The sequence below is a fragment of the Athene noctua genome, chromosome 13 (genome assembly GCF_965140245.1).
Source record: "Athene noctua chromosome 13, bAthNoc1.hap1.1, whole genome shotgun sequence".
Taxonomy (NCBI): Eukaryota; Metazoa; Chordata; class Aves; order Strigiformes; family Strigidae; genus Athene; species Athene noctua.
Window position 1 is genome coordinate 9,398,853 of NC_134049.1, and position 16,811 is coordinate 9,415,663.

A 16,811-nucleotide genomic window follows, 5' to 3' on the forward strand; every position below is an offset into this window, starting at 1 on the left:
ATTCTAATCCAGCTTTTCTGGAGCATTAGAGCTTGGCCTCTGTTAAACCTGAAATGAGCAAATCCTCACTTTGACTTTAGTCTGAAATATTTATTGCCTCTCTTTAAGCAAGTCTTCATCTCTCCTAGTGGACAGTGTGGGCTGAAGAGGCTCATCTGGACTGTGACAGTGGCCTTGAATCTCCGTTTGTCCTGCCCTGGGCTAGCAGTGAGGTCACTCGTGGACAATCTGTAGGACCAGAACTTCAAAGCTGCTGCTATGTTGCTCTGCTTGGTGCTATGTATGCAGCATCGTTATATTTTGTACAGTGTTGCTCCACAGCAAAATACGGCATAATTAATCTAGTAAAAGTGTGCACACTTTATGTGTTGGGAGAGAGAAAGAATAAATTAGATGGGAGGTGTCAGTGAGACGTGGAGAGGGAAGGCTGATCCCTTCAGCTGGAGGTGGGGAAAACAAATTGCAAGAGACCAGTTTCTAGTCCAGTTGAAAGTATTGGTGCAGGAATAAGTTGGGCATGTTTGTAGCATTTGGTAGGGAAGGGAGGGGACTGGGGAAGGCAAGTCCTCATTCCCTTGGCCACAGCAGCAGCACCCCAGGGGGGCAGCCTGAGCCCAGCAGAGCTTTGCCAGCACTGGTACTCAGGCTCTGAGAGTGAGCGGTGTGCCCCTGGCTCATCTCTTCCTGGGCTGACAGAAGCCCTGCTGGGGACTGAAGACGGATTTTGTCAGCTTAGCTTGTGTCATTCAGGGAGGTGACGTTATTAAAATTCAAGTGGCACACAGTTTGCCAGCCAGTCTGCTTCCTGATGATGGCAGGTGGCAGGCTGGAGTGCAGACGGGACCTCAGGTGCATGCTCTGGACCTGGCGTGCTCCCACCTTTCTGGTTATCGTCTGCACTTCCTTAACCGAGGAATTTACCGCCGGCCAGAGCCTGTGGGTTGATGCTGATAATGGAGCGTTACAAGCACAAGCTCTCTTTGTGCTGCAGAGTGCAGGGCAGAGGTGCACATCTCACCCTTGGGCTGATTTGAGCAAGTCGGTGTATGGTTTTGCAGCTGGGTCCTGAATTGTGGAATTAAGAGGTTGCTAAAATGTACTTATGCTTCCCCCCCCCCCCCTTAATATTTCTGTATAAAATGGTAGAAAGCAGCTTTCAGGCAGAGTCAGGATGCCAGGAGGAGTTGGTGGAAGGAGACATGGGTCGGTGGTAGGCGAGGGAGTGGGGAGGAGAGGCTGAGTCATGGGTGGCTGCACGTGTGGGGCTGCAGGCACAGTGCTTCCCCACACTCGGACTGGGAGGATGTGGGAGCACAAGGCAGGCAGATGACTCAGGCTGGGGACTGGCTGTGTCAGAGGAGATAGAGCTGGGATTGACATGCATCCAAAAAAGACAATGGTGTCTTTGAAAAATGTAACTGAAGGCGGCTGAATTGCAGTCACAAGTTAAATTTTTCAAGGCAGGAAGAGGTAAGGAAAAGATGAGTCTCTTAAGAAATGAGCATCAGCTTTACAGAGGGAGCGACAGAACAGGAGGAGAGTAGAGACATTAGGAAAAATGGACACTAGAAACTTGGAAAATGGGATTTTGGCAAAGAAGTGGAGTTAGTTTCAAAGAGCCAAGTTGTCTTTAGTTTTCTCCAAATCTGATCTTTGACAAAGAGCAGAAGAAAAATCCACCTCTCTTTTCTTGTGGTTTGCCAAAAGACAGCAAAAAGTAAATGTGCATTAAGGGACAGCTCTCAGAAAACCTGCCAAAATTGGGATAGCAAAGCAGCACACATCAGAAAGCGGATAAGAGATTACAAGAGAAAAAGAAAATTGAGGACTTTAAAACTTTGCTTGTTGAAACTAATCTGTGGAATGCTGGCTTATGTTGCAAGGGTAGGCAGGGCTTTCCATGGTGTTTGTCAGTCACTTGCTTCCTGAATGCTTGGTAAATGAGATGGAGATTTCATGCAGGGCCATGAAACAGGTGGATGAATATGTGTTCTTAGTAAGATATGGTGCAGAAGGTATTACTGTGTCACATGTAAATGTGACAAGCTTTCAGTCTAATGTGGCAGCCAGTGTTTCAGCATATTTTAATGGAAACACTGATGCAAGGGAGAGGACAATTTCTGTTGGTGGAGGGGAAGCTGGAGAATGGGAATAGAGGATGCAGAAAGCAAGCAGAGGGATGGGCCATGGCTCTCCAGAGCCTTGACTTTTTCATGTTGCAGCTCACACCATTTCACAAAATTCTTGTGTGAGCAGCTCTCAGTTGTAAACTGTGCTAGCTGTATCCAGGAGGGTGGTGAGTGTACCAGGAGATGCAAACTGCTGTACCCATGGTGATGGACAGACATTACCTAGACCTGAATGCTAGGGCAAAAAGTAATATGGAGTGGAAGATTTCCAATAAGCATGTAGAGCAAGCAGTCGTGGACGCTACTTTGTATCATTTTAATAATCCTTTAGAAATTTCACATGGGTGTCTTCAGTTTTCTCCCTGCTGATTTATATTTTCTGGGCAAGTATATAAGGTGAAGTCATCTGTTGGTTGAGGGGTATTGTGTGGTAATCTGTTTTTATGGTTGATTAGTTTTTACAAAAATAGGGTTGTGTACAACCAGCCTAAAGGATTTTTTTTTAGCTATCTTGGTCTGTAGGAGTTAATGACGCCCACATTTAAAATAGTACAGCAAGTAGTTAGAATTATCTCTAGATATATTTAGCCATAGAGACCTCACTGGTGGAGACTGGAGGATTAGGAGGAAGGAAAGCAGCATGACATAGCTCTGACCCAGTCAGATCCTTAGTGACTCAGGAAAGCAAGGATATTCTTGTGGCGAGAATATTGTCTTTTTATAAGAATTCCCTTCCTTATAGGCAGTTTTTCTAATGAAGGCGGAGTTCCCAATACATTTGTTTGGCTGCAAAAGTTTTTGTAATCCCCAAAACTAAGCCTGAACACCCCCAGATACTGCAGGATTCCTGCTGAAATCGCAAGTATGGGCGCTCACGAAAGGACATTCAGCCACTGCATTTGGAGTTAAAAGCCTTGTAAAAGAGCTGAACCTTAGTGCTGTGGCGGGCCATGAAGGTGCTGTTCAGAAGGCACAAAGTCACACTGCTGCCTGATTCTCGAGCATCAGGCAGGAGCGATGCTCTCCTTGCACGGTGGGCAGAGTAGCAGCAGCTGAGCTGCCTTCTCTCTCTCCCTCTCTGGGGTTTTGCCTCCAGCAGTGGGCAGTGCAAGGTTTGGTGGGTTAAATTCACCCCGCGGTTCTGTAATCCACAGGGTATTGCACACACTGCGGGTCTGCTCGGCCGCTGCCACCCCCGAGGTGGCATCTGCCGGGTGTGGGAGGGAGATGCTGAGGGGTAGGTGAGTCGCATCCTTCTGCCTCCCGAGCTCAGGGGCTCCAGGACAGGTGTAGCAGAGCTCTCCAGCCTTTCTGCAGAGTTACCTTCTTCACACTGAGAGTGCAGCGAGAATAACCCTGCAGCAGAGGGAACGGTACCAGGGAGCTGGCTGCTCTTTGTGCAGCCCCGTCGCACCAAAGCATCCTTCCAGCGCTGTGGTGAAGGAGCACTCGGGCTGTGCCCGGGCTCAGACCATGTGCATGCCTTTCAGTTGTGTCCTTGAGAAGACAGTCCAGAGTGAAGCCTACAACCTGATTTTCTTTCTTTTCAATTAAAGGCAAGTAGCGAGTCTGAAAATGAGAGCCCAAAAAGAAGAGGCCAGAAGCAAATGAAAAAAACGTAAGTTTATAAGGAAAGGGTTTTGAATAGTGGTACTTTGTTTTGGTTTATTTTTCAGAAGAGTAGTATTGAACTGTTTGATAGGCGTTGTCAACACAGAGAGCTTGTAAAATAAATTATTTAATATTTCCAATAATAATACTTAGGAAGACTGAAATTGAAATACAAATTTGAATCTATGGGTGGATGCAACTTTCCAACTTTTCTGTTGTTTGTATTTTCCCACTTTGCCTGTGATGGAATCTGAACAAGTCAGGTTCACTTTCTGTTGTCAGTCTTTCACTTCTCCATCAAGATACTAATTCTCCTTCAGAGATACTTAAAATAGTTTAATCCATTCTTCTCCCACCTTTTTGATTAGCAGAGAATAAAATGCCAAATTATTGCCCTCTTTTATAACACTCTGCTAAACCAAAGGAACTCCCATAAAGGATATTTTGAATGTCTGATCACCGTAACTGAGTTCACTTACAGTCACAATTCACTGCCTTTTTCCATCTAATAAGTACTTTTTTGTTTTTCCAAACACTAAACTGAATGGAAGGGAACTGCAAGCTGCCTGCTGGAGAAAACTGAAACATAGTCACATGATCCTGCTCTCTTTCTCCTGTTTCTCATGTCTTTTAATTTTTCATTTAGTTGTACACATCAGTGCAGGAAGGAATGTAATAAAGCACAGGGAGGACTGTAGTAGTATGGACATCTCCTGGACAAGGGAAATAATCCCTGTGTACTCTTCATGTCTCCTTGGAGAGAGAAGGGGCTCCTTCGAAGGGCATTTTGGAGCTGCAGTTTTGCTCTGAATTGCCCACAGAGAACGTGCTTCCTTCTAGTAATGGTGTGGTGTGATTTGGCTTCACGCTTGGAAACTTTAATTGCCTGAATTTAGATGTCAGGAGCCTTTTTGCTCCATTTTCCAGGCTACAAGGAGATCATGTAACTGCATGTTGTGAGTTGTAGTCCGTAAGTGAAAGTGAGCACTTCTCTTGAGATTTTTTCCATCTAATTTCAGAAATATAGAAGTGGAAAGAAAAATAATAAATTGAAGCACTTGTCCACCCAGTTGTAAGAAGTACAGCTCTGCCACAAGCACTGTTTTAGTTAGTATGTGTTAAGAGCCACTCTCCTGCAAGATACACTGCCACTACATGAACTAAAACCTAGGTGACTGAGTCATCTTCCTAAAAACAGAGAATCACACCATAAAATCCCCCATGCATTGCACTGAACAACCTAGAGTGCAGTTTTGAACTTCTTCTTGTAATTATGGCTTGCTAGTATTAACCTAGATGGTTTGGATGTTTGCTTAGCCAAGTATTTGTGTTGAAATATGATTGCCCTTCATGACCTACATTTCTGACCTTAGAAATAAATGGAAAAGAGAGGTTTCTGGTGAAGACGAGGATGAAGATGGAGGGGAACAAGGAACCAGTGGAGAGAGTGAACCCGAACCGAAGAAAGTTAAAGCAAGACGACCTGCCCAAAGGAGGTAAGGAGTAGTTTGTTCACTCTGTCTCTTTTTCTGCATTTGTCTTTTCTGCCTATACTAGGTGGAGAGGTAATTTCTATTTATCACTAAAGAATTTATTTATTTTTCTGCAATATTGCCCTTGTTTACAGTCTAGAAAACCTAGGACCTAGTTACTCTCTTGTCTACCCATTTCATGCTCCAGTGAGTGATGCAGTTGTTTCCATGGTAGTTAGAGCAGACTAAATCCCTAGGAGTCTAATATTCGAGATTCATGCTTTCTTATGGAAAACGCACTGTATTACAGCTTCCTATTAATTCTTATTTTAGAACTGTGGCCAAAACCAGTGTTAAAAAGCCTCACAAACCCCAGCGTGGGAAGAAGAGAAAGAAACCGGTCTCATCTGAAGATGACGATGATGACGAAGATGATGAGACCCCCAAGAGACAAACTCGACGAAGAGCAGCCAAAAATGTCAGGTATCAAAAAGTGTGGGGTTGCTTGATGATGAGTGCTGGCTTGGCTGGGAAAGAGGGGACACCAGAGGGCCCTGGCTCCCCGTGTGATTCTGCAGAGACCCTGCTCTGCCCTGCAGATATCTGTTTGCTGAGATGTGGTTCGTCAGACAGATTCATGCTGCGAACATCTGACTTCTCTCTGCCTTGTTTTGCCATCTGTAAAGGAGGGAATATTTACCAATCCCTCTTAGAGAAGTGTGAGGATGTTTGCATAATGTTTCTAAAGCACTCTCAGATGAGATTAAGAATTGCAAATAATAGATTAAAATGAGTAAAAGGGAGCAGCTGTGCTAGATTGGACCAGTTGTCTGAGAGTGGCTGATAGACAGTGCCTTGGGACAGAGCATTGAGACATGGTAAGGTAAAGCATTATCTGTTCCCCAATGTACCTTCTCACCTTTTGGAAGTCCTAATAAGGGGCATGCAAAGAGCCACCATTTTTGGTGGTTAAATGTTCATCAAAGATGAGAAGTGTAGTTCCTAGGGTGGTGTAGGCACCCATGCAGCCTTTCAATGCTCTGCAGCCTCCGGTGTTAAAATAATCTGTCACCGGATGGAGGAAGCTTCTTCTGTTGATGGTCTTGCTTCTGCTGCAGGAATTGCTCCACCTCCTTGTGAAGCATCTGGTGTTGGCCATGGTCAGAAAAACTATATGGACAAGATTAGTCTGATAAACTGTAGCTGTCTGATTGTCTCAGGGAACAATACTGAATGGTTAACTTAAGAAATGACGTGCTGAATGTGCACTGAATCACAGGGTAAATGCTGGAGGGGGCTTGCTCCAGTGTGTGCCATTCTGTGTGTTTCTGAACTGGGAAGAGTCAAGAGCTTTTCATCAGTTTGGTTTTCATCTTGTTCAGTTACAAAGAAGATGATGATTTTGAGACGGATTCTGATGACCTGATAGAGATGACTGGGGAAGGAGCTGATGAACAACAAGACAACAGTGAAACTATCGAGAAGGTCTTAGACATCAGGCTTGGAAAAAAAGGAGGTGCGCAGTTCTGGAAAAAGCCTTCATTTCTGATGTCAGTCATGTGCATTCCTAGTTTGTCTTGAGCTGATGCAATGCTTTTCAACTTCATAGTGGTGGCAAGGGTTGTTTCAGTGCTCTTTACCCTTTCTTCTGTGTCTCTTATTGATGTCTTCTAGCAGCTTTTGTAAAATCTAGTATTGAAAAACCTAAAATGTCAAGTTTATGTGCTTGGCAGCTTTCATTTAACATGCACACATTTTAAAGACACAGTCATTCTACAATTCTTGCTTTTCTTCTCTTTGAAATATAAAATAGATCTTCCAGTAGAGTCAGTTTTCATAGCTCCATTGATAAAACCATAATGAAGATAAAGCCGATGTTTTTTCTCATAGCCTTAAAAAAGTGGGTTTGTAAAACTGAATGGTTGTGAACATTTTCAAAAGACTTTGAAATATCCTTAAAAGACATTTGTGACAGAGAGATTAAAAAAGATTCTGTTGTATGGAAAACTTGCATGCCTGTCTTATAGGGTTGCAGAATCTGTAGGATTTTATTTGTGCTATGTCAGAAGATGCATTAGAAAAATAACTTTCTGCTCTAATGCAGTTTATGTCCAGTGCTTGGTGACAAAGGTACCAACTGCAGCCCGATTTCTTTTGCAGCCACTGGTGCTTCCACCACAGTGTACGCAACTGAAGCCAATGGCAACCCAAGTGCTGACTTTGATCCTGAAAAGGATGAGGGAGAGGTTCAATACCTGATCAAATGGAAAGGCTGGTCATACATCCATAGCACATGGGAGAGTGAAGAGTCCCTACAGCAGCAGAAAGTGAAGGGGCTGAAAAAGCTAGAAAACTTCAAGAAAAAAGAGGAGGAGATCAAGCAATGGTATGCTTTACTTCAACCAGTGATTTGAAAAATCTTTTTTAGCCAGAGGTTTGCAGAGTTATGACTGAATTTGATTTCTTCTTGCAAAGCACATTTCATCCAAAGCAGTTGTTTTTGGTGCACAACACTCACATCTCTCTTTGTCTCCTGATGAACATCCCCCCTTATAGAGATGATATCTGTGGCTGTGGTGTAGAAAGAGAGAGGAAGAGGCATGAAATCCACAATATTGCCACTTCCAGGCTTAAGAATTGGGTAGCTGACAACAAATAAATGGTGCACAGATTCACCTGGCCTAGGAGGTGACATGAGGGCTTGCAGCTTTATTAACCCTTGTCTGTATGCAAGCTTATGCATCAGTTTATGTCTGACCTCCCCAGGAACTATAAGAGAAGCTTCGATGTGTTTCCAGAGTTGATAAAGCTGGAGTAGAAGCTTCCATCTCTGATTCTGGTTTTGAGACTGATTCTTGCAGAAGAGTAAGGTGTCGTTTAACAGGGAAGCAATATGAACATCTATGACATTTGCTTCTCAGTAATAATTTATAATTATAGGAAGCTTTAAGAAAAGTCATATAAGCAGTAGTCTGCTTCAGTGACTTGTCTGAATAACAGAACCTTATAGGAAAGTAGAATTTCTATATGTGGCCTCCATAAGCATTATGACAGAAGCATTATAGTGGATTTTTGTTTTGGATTTTTTTGCATCTAGGCTGGGCAAGGTATCACCTGAAGATGTAGAATATTTCAACTGCCAACAAGAGCTAGCTTCAGAGCTGAACAAACAGTATCAAATAGTGGAGAGAGTAATTGGTAAGTGAACCCAAGACTTTTGTAAAGGGGTGAAGACGTGGGAACTTTAATCTCTAACGACAGCAGAATGAGTGTACGGTTCACTCTTCTCTGTCCTCTAGTGTATCTGGAGAAAAACACTGGTGTTAAGTGGATTTCAGTGTGTGAAATCCAGGGATCTGACGAGTAGAAATCCCAGTTTACAGACTTGTGTTTATAAGCGATACAAATCAATTGTTCTTCTTGCCTGGAGTGTGGGACGATCCACTGCTTTCCCAGGGGATGTTGAAGTTGCTGCTGCTGAAGTTCTTTGACTTCAGCCCTTTGCATGCAAGGTGTTTGCATCCAAAGCAGCAGTAGATGCCTGGCTTTTGTGGGGACCACCTTTAGTGACCTGGTTGAGGATGTGGTTAGGCTGCAAGGCAGCTCAGGGGTTAGATTTTCATGATTACTTACTAAAAATAAAACCAGGACTTACTGAGCACTTCAGTAATATCACAGGCATGTCAGTCAGAGGTGCTGGCATCCACTTGCTTTGGGAATTGGCTTGGAGAGCTGTTGAACCAATTTCCATACAATTTCTATAAAAATGCCTGTGATGGGTGGCAGTGACACTGCCTGCCCTGCTCCCTCTGCTGGCTGCCAGCACTCCAAACCCTTCCTCCCCTTCTGTCTCCAAACACAGCTGTGAAGACCAGCAAGTCTGCGACAGGACATTCAGATTTTCCAGGTAAATGAGCGTTTTTTTGGTCTCTCTAAACTGTTCCTACTAGTTGAGACCTGTCTTGTGGCTGAACGGGTGGTTCAGACTGCCCCTGTGAACCAGGCTTGTGGTTCAGCCACAGAACCACAGTTGCTGAGGTTTGGGCTTTTTTGCATATTTTGCAGCAAACAGTCGCAAAACATCCTCAAATGACCCTGAATACCTGTGTAAGTGGATGGGGCTGCCCTATGCTGAGTGCAGCTGGGAAGATGAGGCTCTGATAAGCAAGAAATTTCAGCACTGCATTGACAGCTTCAACAATCGTAACAACTCCAAAACAATTCCTACCCGGGACTGCAAGGTTTGCTTGCTTCTCTCCTTACTGGGTTTCTTCAGGCTGGGTGGTGACACAAGCAGTGGGAATGTGAAGTTTTGTCAGGATAAATGTCAGGGAACATTTTCCCATCCTCCCACCAGTGTTTGAATGGTGGTTTGCTGTTCTTGTACTTTAGGCAGAGATGTGAACCCCTTCTAGTTTAATTTATTCTGTGCACAGTGAGAATGTTAGGTCCCCCTGGGGAGTGGGAGGCTTAATTAATCCTTACAAAGTGCTTCCTCCTCAGAAGGAGCTGCAGCAGAAATGCAAAGTTTTAATATCAGTTGGATGAAAAAACAGCACACCTGGGAAAAGAGGAAACCTACAAGATGCTGATACAGTGGAGGGGAGGGATGGAAATAGTGGGAGAAAAACCAAAAGAGGACACAAAGAAAGGGGAGCTTGTTCCATCTAGTGTGCATTATGTGTAACTTAGTGCACTCTTGAGGGGACTCACAGCCCTGGTCATCAGAACCAGAGAACAGCAGGCAAAACATAACACTGCAGAGTGGTTGTCTGGAATGCAGACATAAGCACTGGCTAGGAAAATGTGGACAGACTTTAACCGATGAAGAGATACAGAGTCTTTGACAAATTCATCGAATTCATAGATTTCATTGCTGAATTTTCAGCCTTATTTTGTCTTTTTCCTCAGTGGACTTAATGGCCGAGTCTTTTTCAGGTACTGAAGCAGAGACCGAGGTTTGTTGCCTTGAAAAAACAGCCTTCTTACATTGGTGGGGAGAATCTGGAGCTGCGAGATTACCAACTGGAGGGCCTCAACTGGCTCGCTCACTCGTGGTGCAAGTATGTGCAGATGCTATCTGACATTCGTTTTGTCTCTCCTGATTTTTGTCCCAGTAAGATCTGTCTCTCTTGTTTTCAAGTGAGGTCTTTACCTGACCTCCTTCTGCACCTTGAAGGATTTCGAATGTTATCACACCCAGCTGCATTGCAGATACTGCAAGCAGGAATTATCTAAAGCATGAACTTAAGAAACCTTGTGCAAAAACAAGAAGCATTTTCCCTGTCTGGGCCTGTTCACACGCTGGACTTGGCTGCTATGTGAGCTTACTACATATCAGCCCGAATTTTCCATTGCCTTAACTGAAAAAAAGGTTTCTGGCTCAGCGTACACACTTGTTGAAGTATTTGAGAAATGTCCTTCTGAAATTAGGCCACCGATCCTGCTCTTCCTTTGCCTTTGTCCTTTCTTGCCAGTTTGAAGCGATCATAGTCTCTTCCTTTTTGCAACTTACTGTGCTACCTACAGTCTGGATGTTGCTGGGATTCGCTTGGAAGTGTTTGGATAAATGTTTTTGCACTGCCCCCTTTCTGTCCCTGTCGTGGATTGCTATTCATGCTGGTGTGCAGTAAATGAGTAGTGGCAGAAACATACTCAGACAGCATTTATGCTTTTTCTCTTCTTTCTCAGGAACAACAGCGTGATCCTGGCTGATGAAATGGGACTGGGCAAGACAATTCAGACAATATCATTCTTGTCATACCTCTTCCATCAGCACCAGCTGTACGGCCCTTTCCTGGTGGTGGTGCCCTTATCCACTCTGACCTCATGGCAGAGAGAGTTTGAAGTGTGGGCACCTGAGATAAACGTGGTGGTTTACATTGGAGACCTCATGAGCAGAAACATGGTGTGTAATCAGAAAGCAAAGGGTGCGGTGTTGGGTAGAAATGCTGGGTGCAAAGCAGCAGTTTCTCTGTGACGTGTGACACGTTCTGCTGGAGGGACTGACAGGTAGTACTGGCAGTACTGCAGGCAGCTAGAGCTGGTGTAGCTGAGCACTTGGGTATAAATCACTGCTGCGGTGGCTTTTCTGCCTTATTTTCCCTCTTAGACTGGCTTCTCTCGGAGTTTGGAAACCACTACTGTGCTGGGCTGAAACATGCTGTAGGAAGGAGTGTAGCAGTGTAGAAGTGTTAGTCTCCTATGTTCTGAATTACTCAGATGTTGAAGCACACAAGTGTTGTGAGTTTAGTGGTGTCAGTTGTAAGGTGATGCCTTCATTTGGCAGATGAGGGTAGTGTTACAGCAGCAAGTTTTTTGACCTTAATTTGTTATCTGTGCAAGGGCAGTTGAACCATGTGTGCCCTAAAACAAGCTGCTCCTTGGGTACCCTGAGCTTATCACATGGCTCCTTGAACAGCAGGGTTTCAGACTTCATTGGAGTCTCTGGCTATAGCTACACTAAAATTATGATTGTTAACTCATTCCTTTTGATAACATTGGTTGAAGTTAACATTTGTCTCCTCTCACAGATACGTGAATATGAGTGGATCCACTCTCAGTCTAAAAGATTGAAATTCAATGCACTTATCACAACATATGAGATCCTTCTCAAGGATAAGGTGAGGAATGGTCCAAGGATGTTTTTATTTAGATATTCTCTTGCTTGTAAAGGGGGAAGCTGGCTCCCAGCTAGTGGGTTTCACCTCTTTCCTCTGTGGTGATGGAGAACATATAGCCACTATTTGCTTTTGCTTGCCAGTAATGCAGAGGGAATGTGGGATACCCGTTACAGTGTCTTCACTCTTGTACTGCACAGTTACTCATTTTATTTGTAAGACACCAGGCAGGACAGTAGCTGGATGTTACCTGGTTTAATTCAGGCTAGTTAAGAGGACAAAACATTACACTAAACTGCTGGACACAGTGTTAAAAATATCTGGATTTGTGCACTGATGAGAAATCTGTCTGCTCATGAAATGGTCATCAACCCTGTCAGTACATCACTGAGTCCTAGCAAAAAGCAAAAAGCTTAATACTAAGAAAAAAAAAAAATCAAAACTCTCAGGTTACCTTAACTTTATAGGCTTGTTTGTCTGCTCTCCTGCTGCTGCTCCAGTGGAGCCAGTGCTACAGCAGGGCCCCAGGGGCATGGAGAAAGGGAGGAGTAGGGGTCTGGAGGAGGACTGTGCTTTCTGGGTAAAGCAAAGGTGGATTAAAATAAGTATAATTGCTGAAAGACTATTCAGATATGGCAGGAGTGCTACACAGCATGGCTAGTTTTCACCTTTCCGGGAAGTAAAACTAGTGCTGGCATCTTGTTTTTTTAACAAGAAACTCTTGTGAACCCCACTCTATTGATGGTGGGTCTGGCACCGGGGCTGAGACAGGACATCCTAGAAAGCACACACTGCAGTGCTTTCTGGCCATGGAGAGAGAGGCATGTGCAAGGTGGTGAGGCTTGTCTGACTCGGCACCTCCTTAGGGCTTGTTTTTTTTCCTTATTTTCCTCCAGGCTGTTTTGGGAAGTATTAACTGGGCCTTTCTAGGCGTGGATGAAGCCCATCGATTGAAAAATGATGACTCTTTGCTGTACAAAACATTGATTGATTTCAAGTCCAACCACAGGCTTCTGATCACTGGGACCCCACTTCAAAATTCACTCAAAGAGCTCTGGTCCCTGCTGCATTTCATCATGCCAGAGAAGTAAGTCTGTGTTAGGTCCTCTAGAAAAATACTTTTGTGTCCGTTCTTGTCCATTAGATAGACTCAAGGGAGTGAAGAATGGCAGAAATCCCTGAATTAAACTCGGTGCAGTTAGATCAGTGAAAGGGGAACAAACACTGGTGGGGAAGATCAGAGGTTAAATGACTAACACAAGGAGTATTTCTGGCAGCAAATTGAACGGGGAAACCTAATACTGCCTTTCCAATCTGTCTGCTGTCTTAGAGCCATCTCTAAAAAGCTGAATTTGTTTGAAGAACTCATCTCAACCATTTCTGAGGTTTCCAGTGCCTTGCGGTTCAACCACACTTGCCAGCCATTTTATGGCAGTCTCTGGGGGTGTTGCTCAAGGGTAGTGCTGTCTAGCTGATTGTTCACGTGTCCACATCGTAACAAATGTTTTGTTTTCTTTAAAACAAAATGGGTTGTGTGCGTTGCTAAGGCTAAGAGAAACATGCACCAAAACTCACTAAAATTGTTTGACTTCAAGAAGAGCTGTCCCCCAAATTCTTTTTGTTTCAACACAAGAAGACTGAAGGAGAGGTTTGAGGTCTCCCAAGTGGAGGAGAAGAGCAGATCTCCGTGTTTCAAAGGAGCTGTTGGAGGAGGCAGCAATCCAAAAGAACCTTCAGAGCAATATTGAACACAGTGCAATTGTCAAAGCCCTGCCTAAGGGAGGACACTGGGGAAGGTTCAGAAACTGCTGCTAGGTAAACACCAGCAGGAGACAGCAGAGTGGAATACTGGAAAACTTGGGATTTTGGGTCCCAGGAGTCAGTGTGGTGCTCAAAGATAAGATGTTCGGAAGGCATCTAAGCCCAGAGAGCTTCTAGCTTTGCTACCAATCTGTTTAGTTAGCCAGGGCAGAGTGAACCTTTTTATCCTCCACTGTATCTCCGTTAAATTGAAGATTTGCTGTCTTGTTGTTCAGCAGGAGCATATATGATATATATACTGTTCGATGTGATAAGACAAGGTGTTTTGACCCTTCCCTGCTCCTCATTTCTGTTGCTAGGTTTGAGTTCTGGGAGGATTTTGAAGAGGATCACGGCAAAGGTAGAGAGAATGGCTACCAGAGCCTTCACAAAGTCTTGGAGCCGTTTCTCCTGCGCAGAGTGAAGAAGGATGTGGAGAAATCTTTGCCAGCCAAAGTGGAGCAGATCCTCCGTGTGGAAATGTCTGCTTTGCAGAAACAGTATTACAAGTGAGTCATATATTTTGTTACTGGGAGTGCCAGTAGAAATGGGCCCATCTTTCTCTGTGCTTTGAGAATGTGTTTCAGTATACTGTGTCCTTCAGAATCTAATGTGACAGCCATCACCTGTAGTACCAGGAGCTTCCCAGTAGGAATCTGGGTAGGTAGGTAGTTGGTATCTTGCCTTCTAAAATAGGTTGTAGAGTGATAAAATTCAGCTGGCCAGCTTTGCAGGACAGAGACTATGGCTTTCCTGGGGGAGTAAAGCTCCCCACAAAATTGTGGTGCTGTTTAATATTAAACTGTAATAATATGAATAGGAAGGTAAAATCAGGGTTTCTAGTGAGGAAACAGCAGTATCCTGTAGAAGTGAAGAGAGATTGAGGGAGGGAATTAGAGTGATGTCTGAAAAAGATGTCCCTGAAAGTTTTGTTGCTCCAGGACTCCATCATGCCCACTCTGCGCTGTGAAATGATCTGGACTTTTCATTTTCCTGCCTGCAGGTGGATTCTGACAAGAAACTACAAAGCTCTTTCAAAGGGAACGAGGGGGAGCACATCTGGTTTCCTGAATATTGTGATGGAATTGAAAAAGTGCTGCAACCATTGCTACCTTATCAAACCCCCTGAGGAAAACGAGAGAGAGAATGGCCTTGAGACCCTGCAGGTGGGCAGTGTCTTTGGTTACCACCTTTTTTCCTTAACTTTCGTCTTTCTTCTGTCCTCCCACCAAGATAAGATCTGGTGAAGCTTTAGCTTCTGCAGCTTCTCCATTAGAAATAGTCCTCACAGCTAAAGCCACTTGGATCTCCACTGCTCTGCTTGCACTGTAGACCATGTTTTGTGGCCATCTAGAGTGGGAGTTGCATGCAATATAAAATCTGTCTTGGATGATTCATTCTGCGTGTGACCTCTGCTGTATAAATCCAGATGATGTGATTAGAGATGTACAGGAGAAGCATGACCCCAAAAGAACCAAATCTCTGCATGTCTCTGTGTAATGTGTGTAAGGGTAAGGTTGGAAAGTATCAGCTGGAATGATGGTTACTTCTTCAGTCCCTGATCAGGAGCAGTGGAAAGCTAATTCTCTTGGACAAGCTGCTGACCAGGCTGCGGGAGAGAGGCAACAGAGTGCTGATCTTCTCCCAGATGGTGAGGATGCTGGACATCCTGGCAGAGTACCTGACTATCAAACACTACCCTTTTCAGGTGAGAAACATCGGCATAGAAAACAGTGGGGTTCACTTGAAAATTCAAGAAAATGTAGACAGAGCCTGAGCAACGGGTTTCATTGACTTTCCCAGAGATTGGTGGCTGGGATTGCCTGTTGCACTTACTGAAAGACACTGGAGGGAACTGGGAAGTCCCTTCATTTCAGTGTGGCCCCATCTCTGCAAAACGCCTCCTGTGACAGGCCCCTGCTTTGGCCTTCGTCCTGTGATAAACCCCGAGGAGAGGATAGCAAATGCAGAGACCCTGGCTGGGAGTCTGTAACGGGAGCTGCAGTGTCACCCCCTGTGTGACTGTTCCCTGAGCATGCCCTCCTCCTGTCCTCGCGACACAGCGGGCTAAGGCAGTGCAGTTATTTTTAATTGGCGGTTATTTTTAATTATTAAATGCTCCAGGCAGGGAAGGGAGCTGTAGGTCTCCCAGAACAACTTGGGTGCAGCAGTTCCTCGGGACTCTTTTACCTTCTTTCTTTTATCGTTGTTGTTGATTTTTTCAGCGCTTGGACGGCTCGATCAAAGGGGAGATCCGAAAGCAGGCGCTGGACCACTTCAACGCTGACGGCTCTGAGGTACCGCAGCTGGGGCTGTGCTGCCGCAGGAGGGTCCGGGTGGGCTGCCCGAGCAGCGGGCGTTTATGGCTCAGCCACAGGTTCTGACTGCCAAGAAGGGGATTAGTTCAGTTCATTTCTTTTTACAAGACCCCAGATACTTTTAAAGACACAGACATAGCAGGTTTTGTAACTAGCCGTATTGCTTATTTTAAATCTTACACATCCAAAGCACAGGGCTGCAAGTTGCATCTCCAGAAAGTCCTGAAGAGGCTGGGAAGAGCCAGAATTTAGCAATTCTCTCCCCATAGTCTGGGGAATGAGATGGTTACTAAATGATTCCTTGAGTCTGAAGCTGGTTTGGAATATGAAATGGCAGAGGCAAAAGCAGGGTTTTAAGTGTCAGCAGGCAGTGGAGTCTGGTGTCAGAGGTGAAAGTCTCCAGCGTAATAGGAGAGGGCATCTCAAGCCTCTCGTCTGGGCTTGCTGACTCACAGTGACTGGTGCAAGGCACTTGTTTTGGGCCACAGTCAGCACAGCCTTGAGAAATACCTGTCCTTGCTCCAGAAGTCTGGACGGGGTGGGGGGAATCTTCGCTGATGCCCCTGCATCAGCTAGGTGCTTCATGATAGTGGGAAACGTAACAAATAAAGGTGAGAAGGAGACAACAATATGGGGTGGAAAGGAGCAGGAATGCCCACAGATGCTGCTCTTTCCCCTCTCCTGGGGGAATCTGCAGGGGCTCAGACATCCTGGCTCTAACCTGGCACCTCGTGCCCTTGGGCAGTGACTCAAACAGTCCAGTTGCTGACTCACCCCCAGCAGGCTTCAGGCAACAAAAAGCATGTGTTCACCCACTACCTTTGTAGGAGTCTGGTGAGCAGTGTGCTCTGACCTTCCAAA

The 16,811-nt window shown here is 44.9% G+C and overlaps 1 protein-coding gene across 9 annotated transcripts in view; it reads left to right on the forward strand.

Moving 5' to 3' along the window:
• Positions 1 to 16,811, forward strand: part of CHD2 (chromodomain helicase DNA binding protein 2) — an 89,602-nt gene that overhangs the window by 55,833 nt on the left and 16,958 nt on the right. For 8 of the 9 annotated variants that reach the window (XM_074916668.1, XM_074916667.1, XM_074916669.1 and 5 more), the window contains 16 exons: positions 3,686 to 3,747; positions 5,114 to 5,236; positions 5,546 to 5,695; positions 6,595 to 6,728; positions 7,373 to 7,598; positions 8,310 to 8,410; positions 9,075 to 9,119; positions 9,278 to 9,453; positions 10,151 to 10,275; positions 10,904 to 11,120; positions 11,746 to 11,835; positions 12,729 to 12,919; positions 13,953 to 14,141; positions 14,636 to 14,798; positions 15,188 to 15,340; positions 15,858 to 15,929. In XM_074916668.1, the coding sequence (XP_074772769.1) occupies positions 3,686 to 3,747; positions 5,114 to 5,236; positions 5,546 to 5,695; positions 6,595 to 6,728; positions 7,373 to 7,598; positions 8,310 to 8,410; positions 9,075 to 9,119; positions 9,278 to 9,453; positions 10,151 to 10,275; positions 10,904 to 11,120; positions 11,746 to 11,835; positions 12,729 to 12,919; positions 13,953 to 14,141; positions 14,636 to 14,798; positions 15,188 to 15,340; positions 15,858 to 15,929 (2,217 nt within the window). The remainder of the gene's footprint in view (positions 1 to 3,685; positions 3,748 to 5,113; positions 5,237 to 5,545; positions 5,696 to 6,594; positions 6,729 to 7,372; positions 7,599 to 8,309; positions 8,411 to 9,074; positions 9,120 to 9,277; positions 9,454 to 10,150; positions 10,276 to 10,903; positions 11,121 to 11,745; positions 11,836 to 12,728; positions 12,920 to 13,952; positions 14,142 to 14,635; positions 14,799 to 15,187; positions 15,341 to 15,857; positions 15,930 to 16,811) is intronic. The other variant, XM_074916671.1, reaches the window with a different exon arrangement.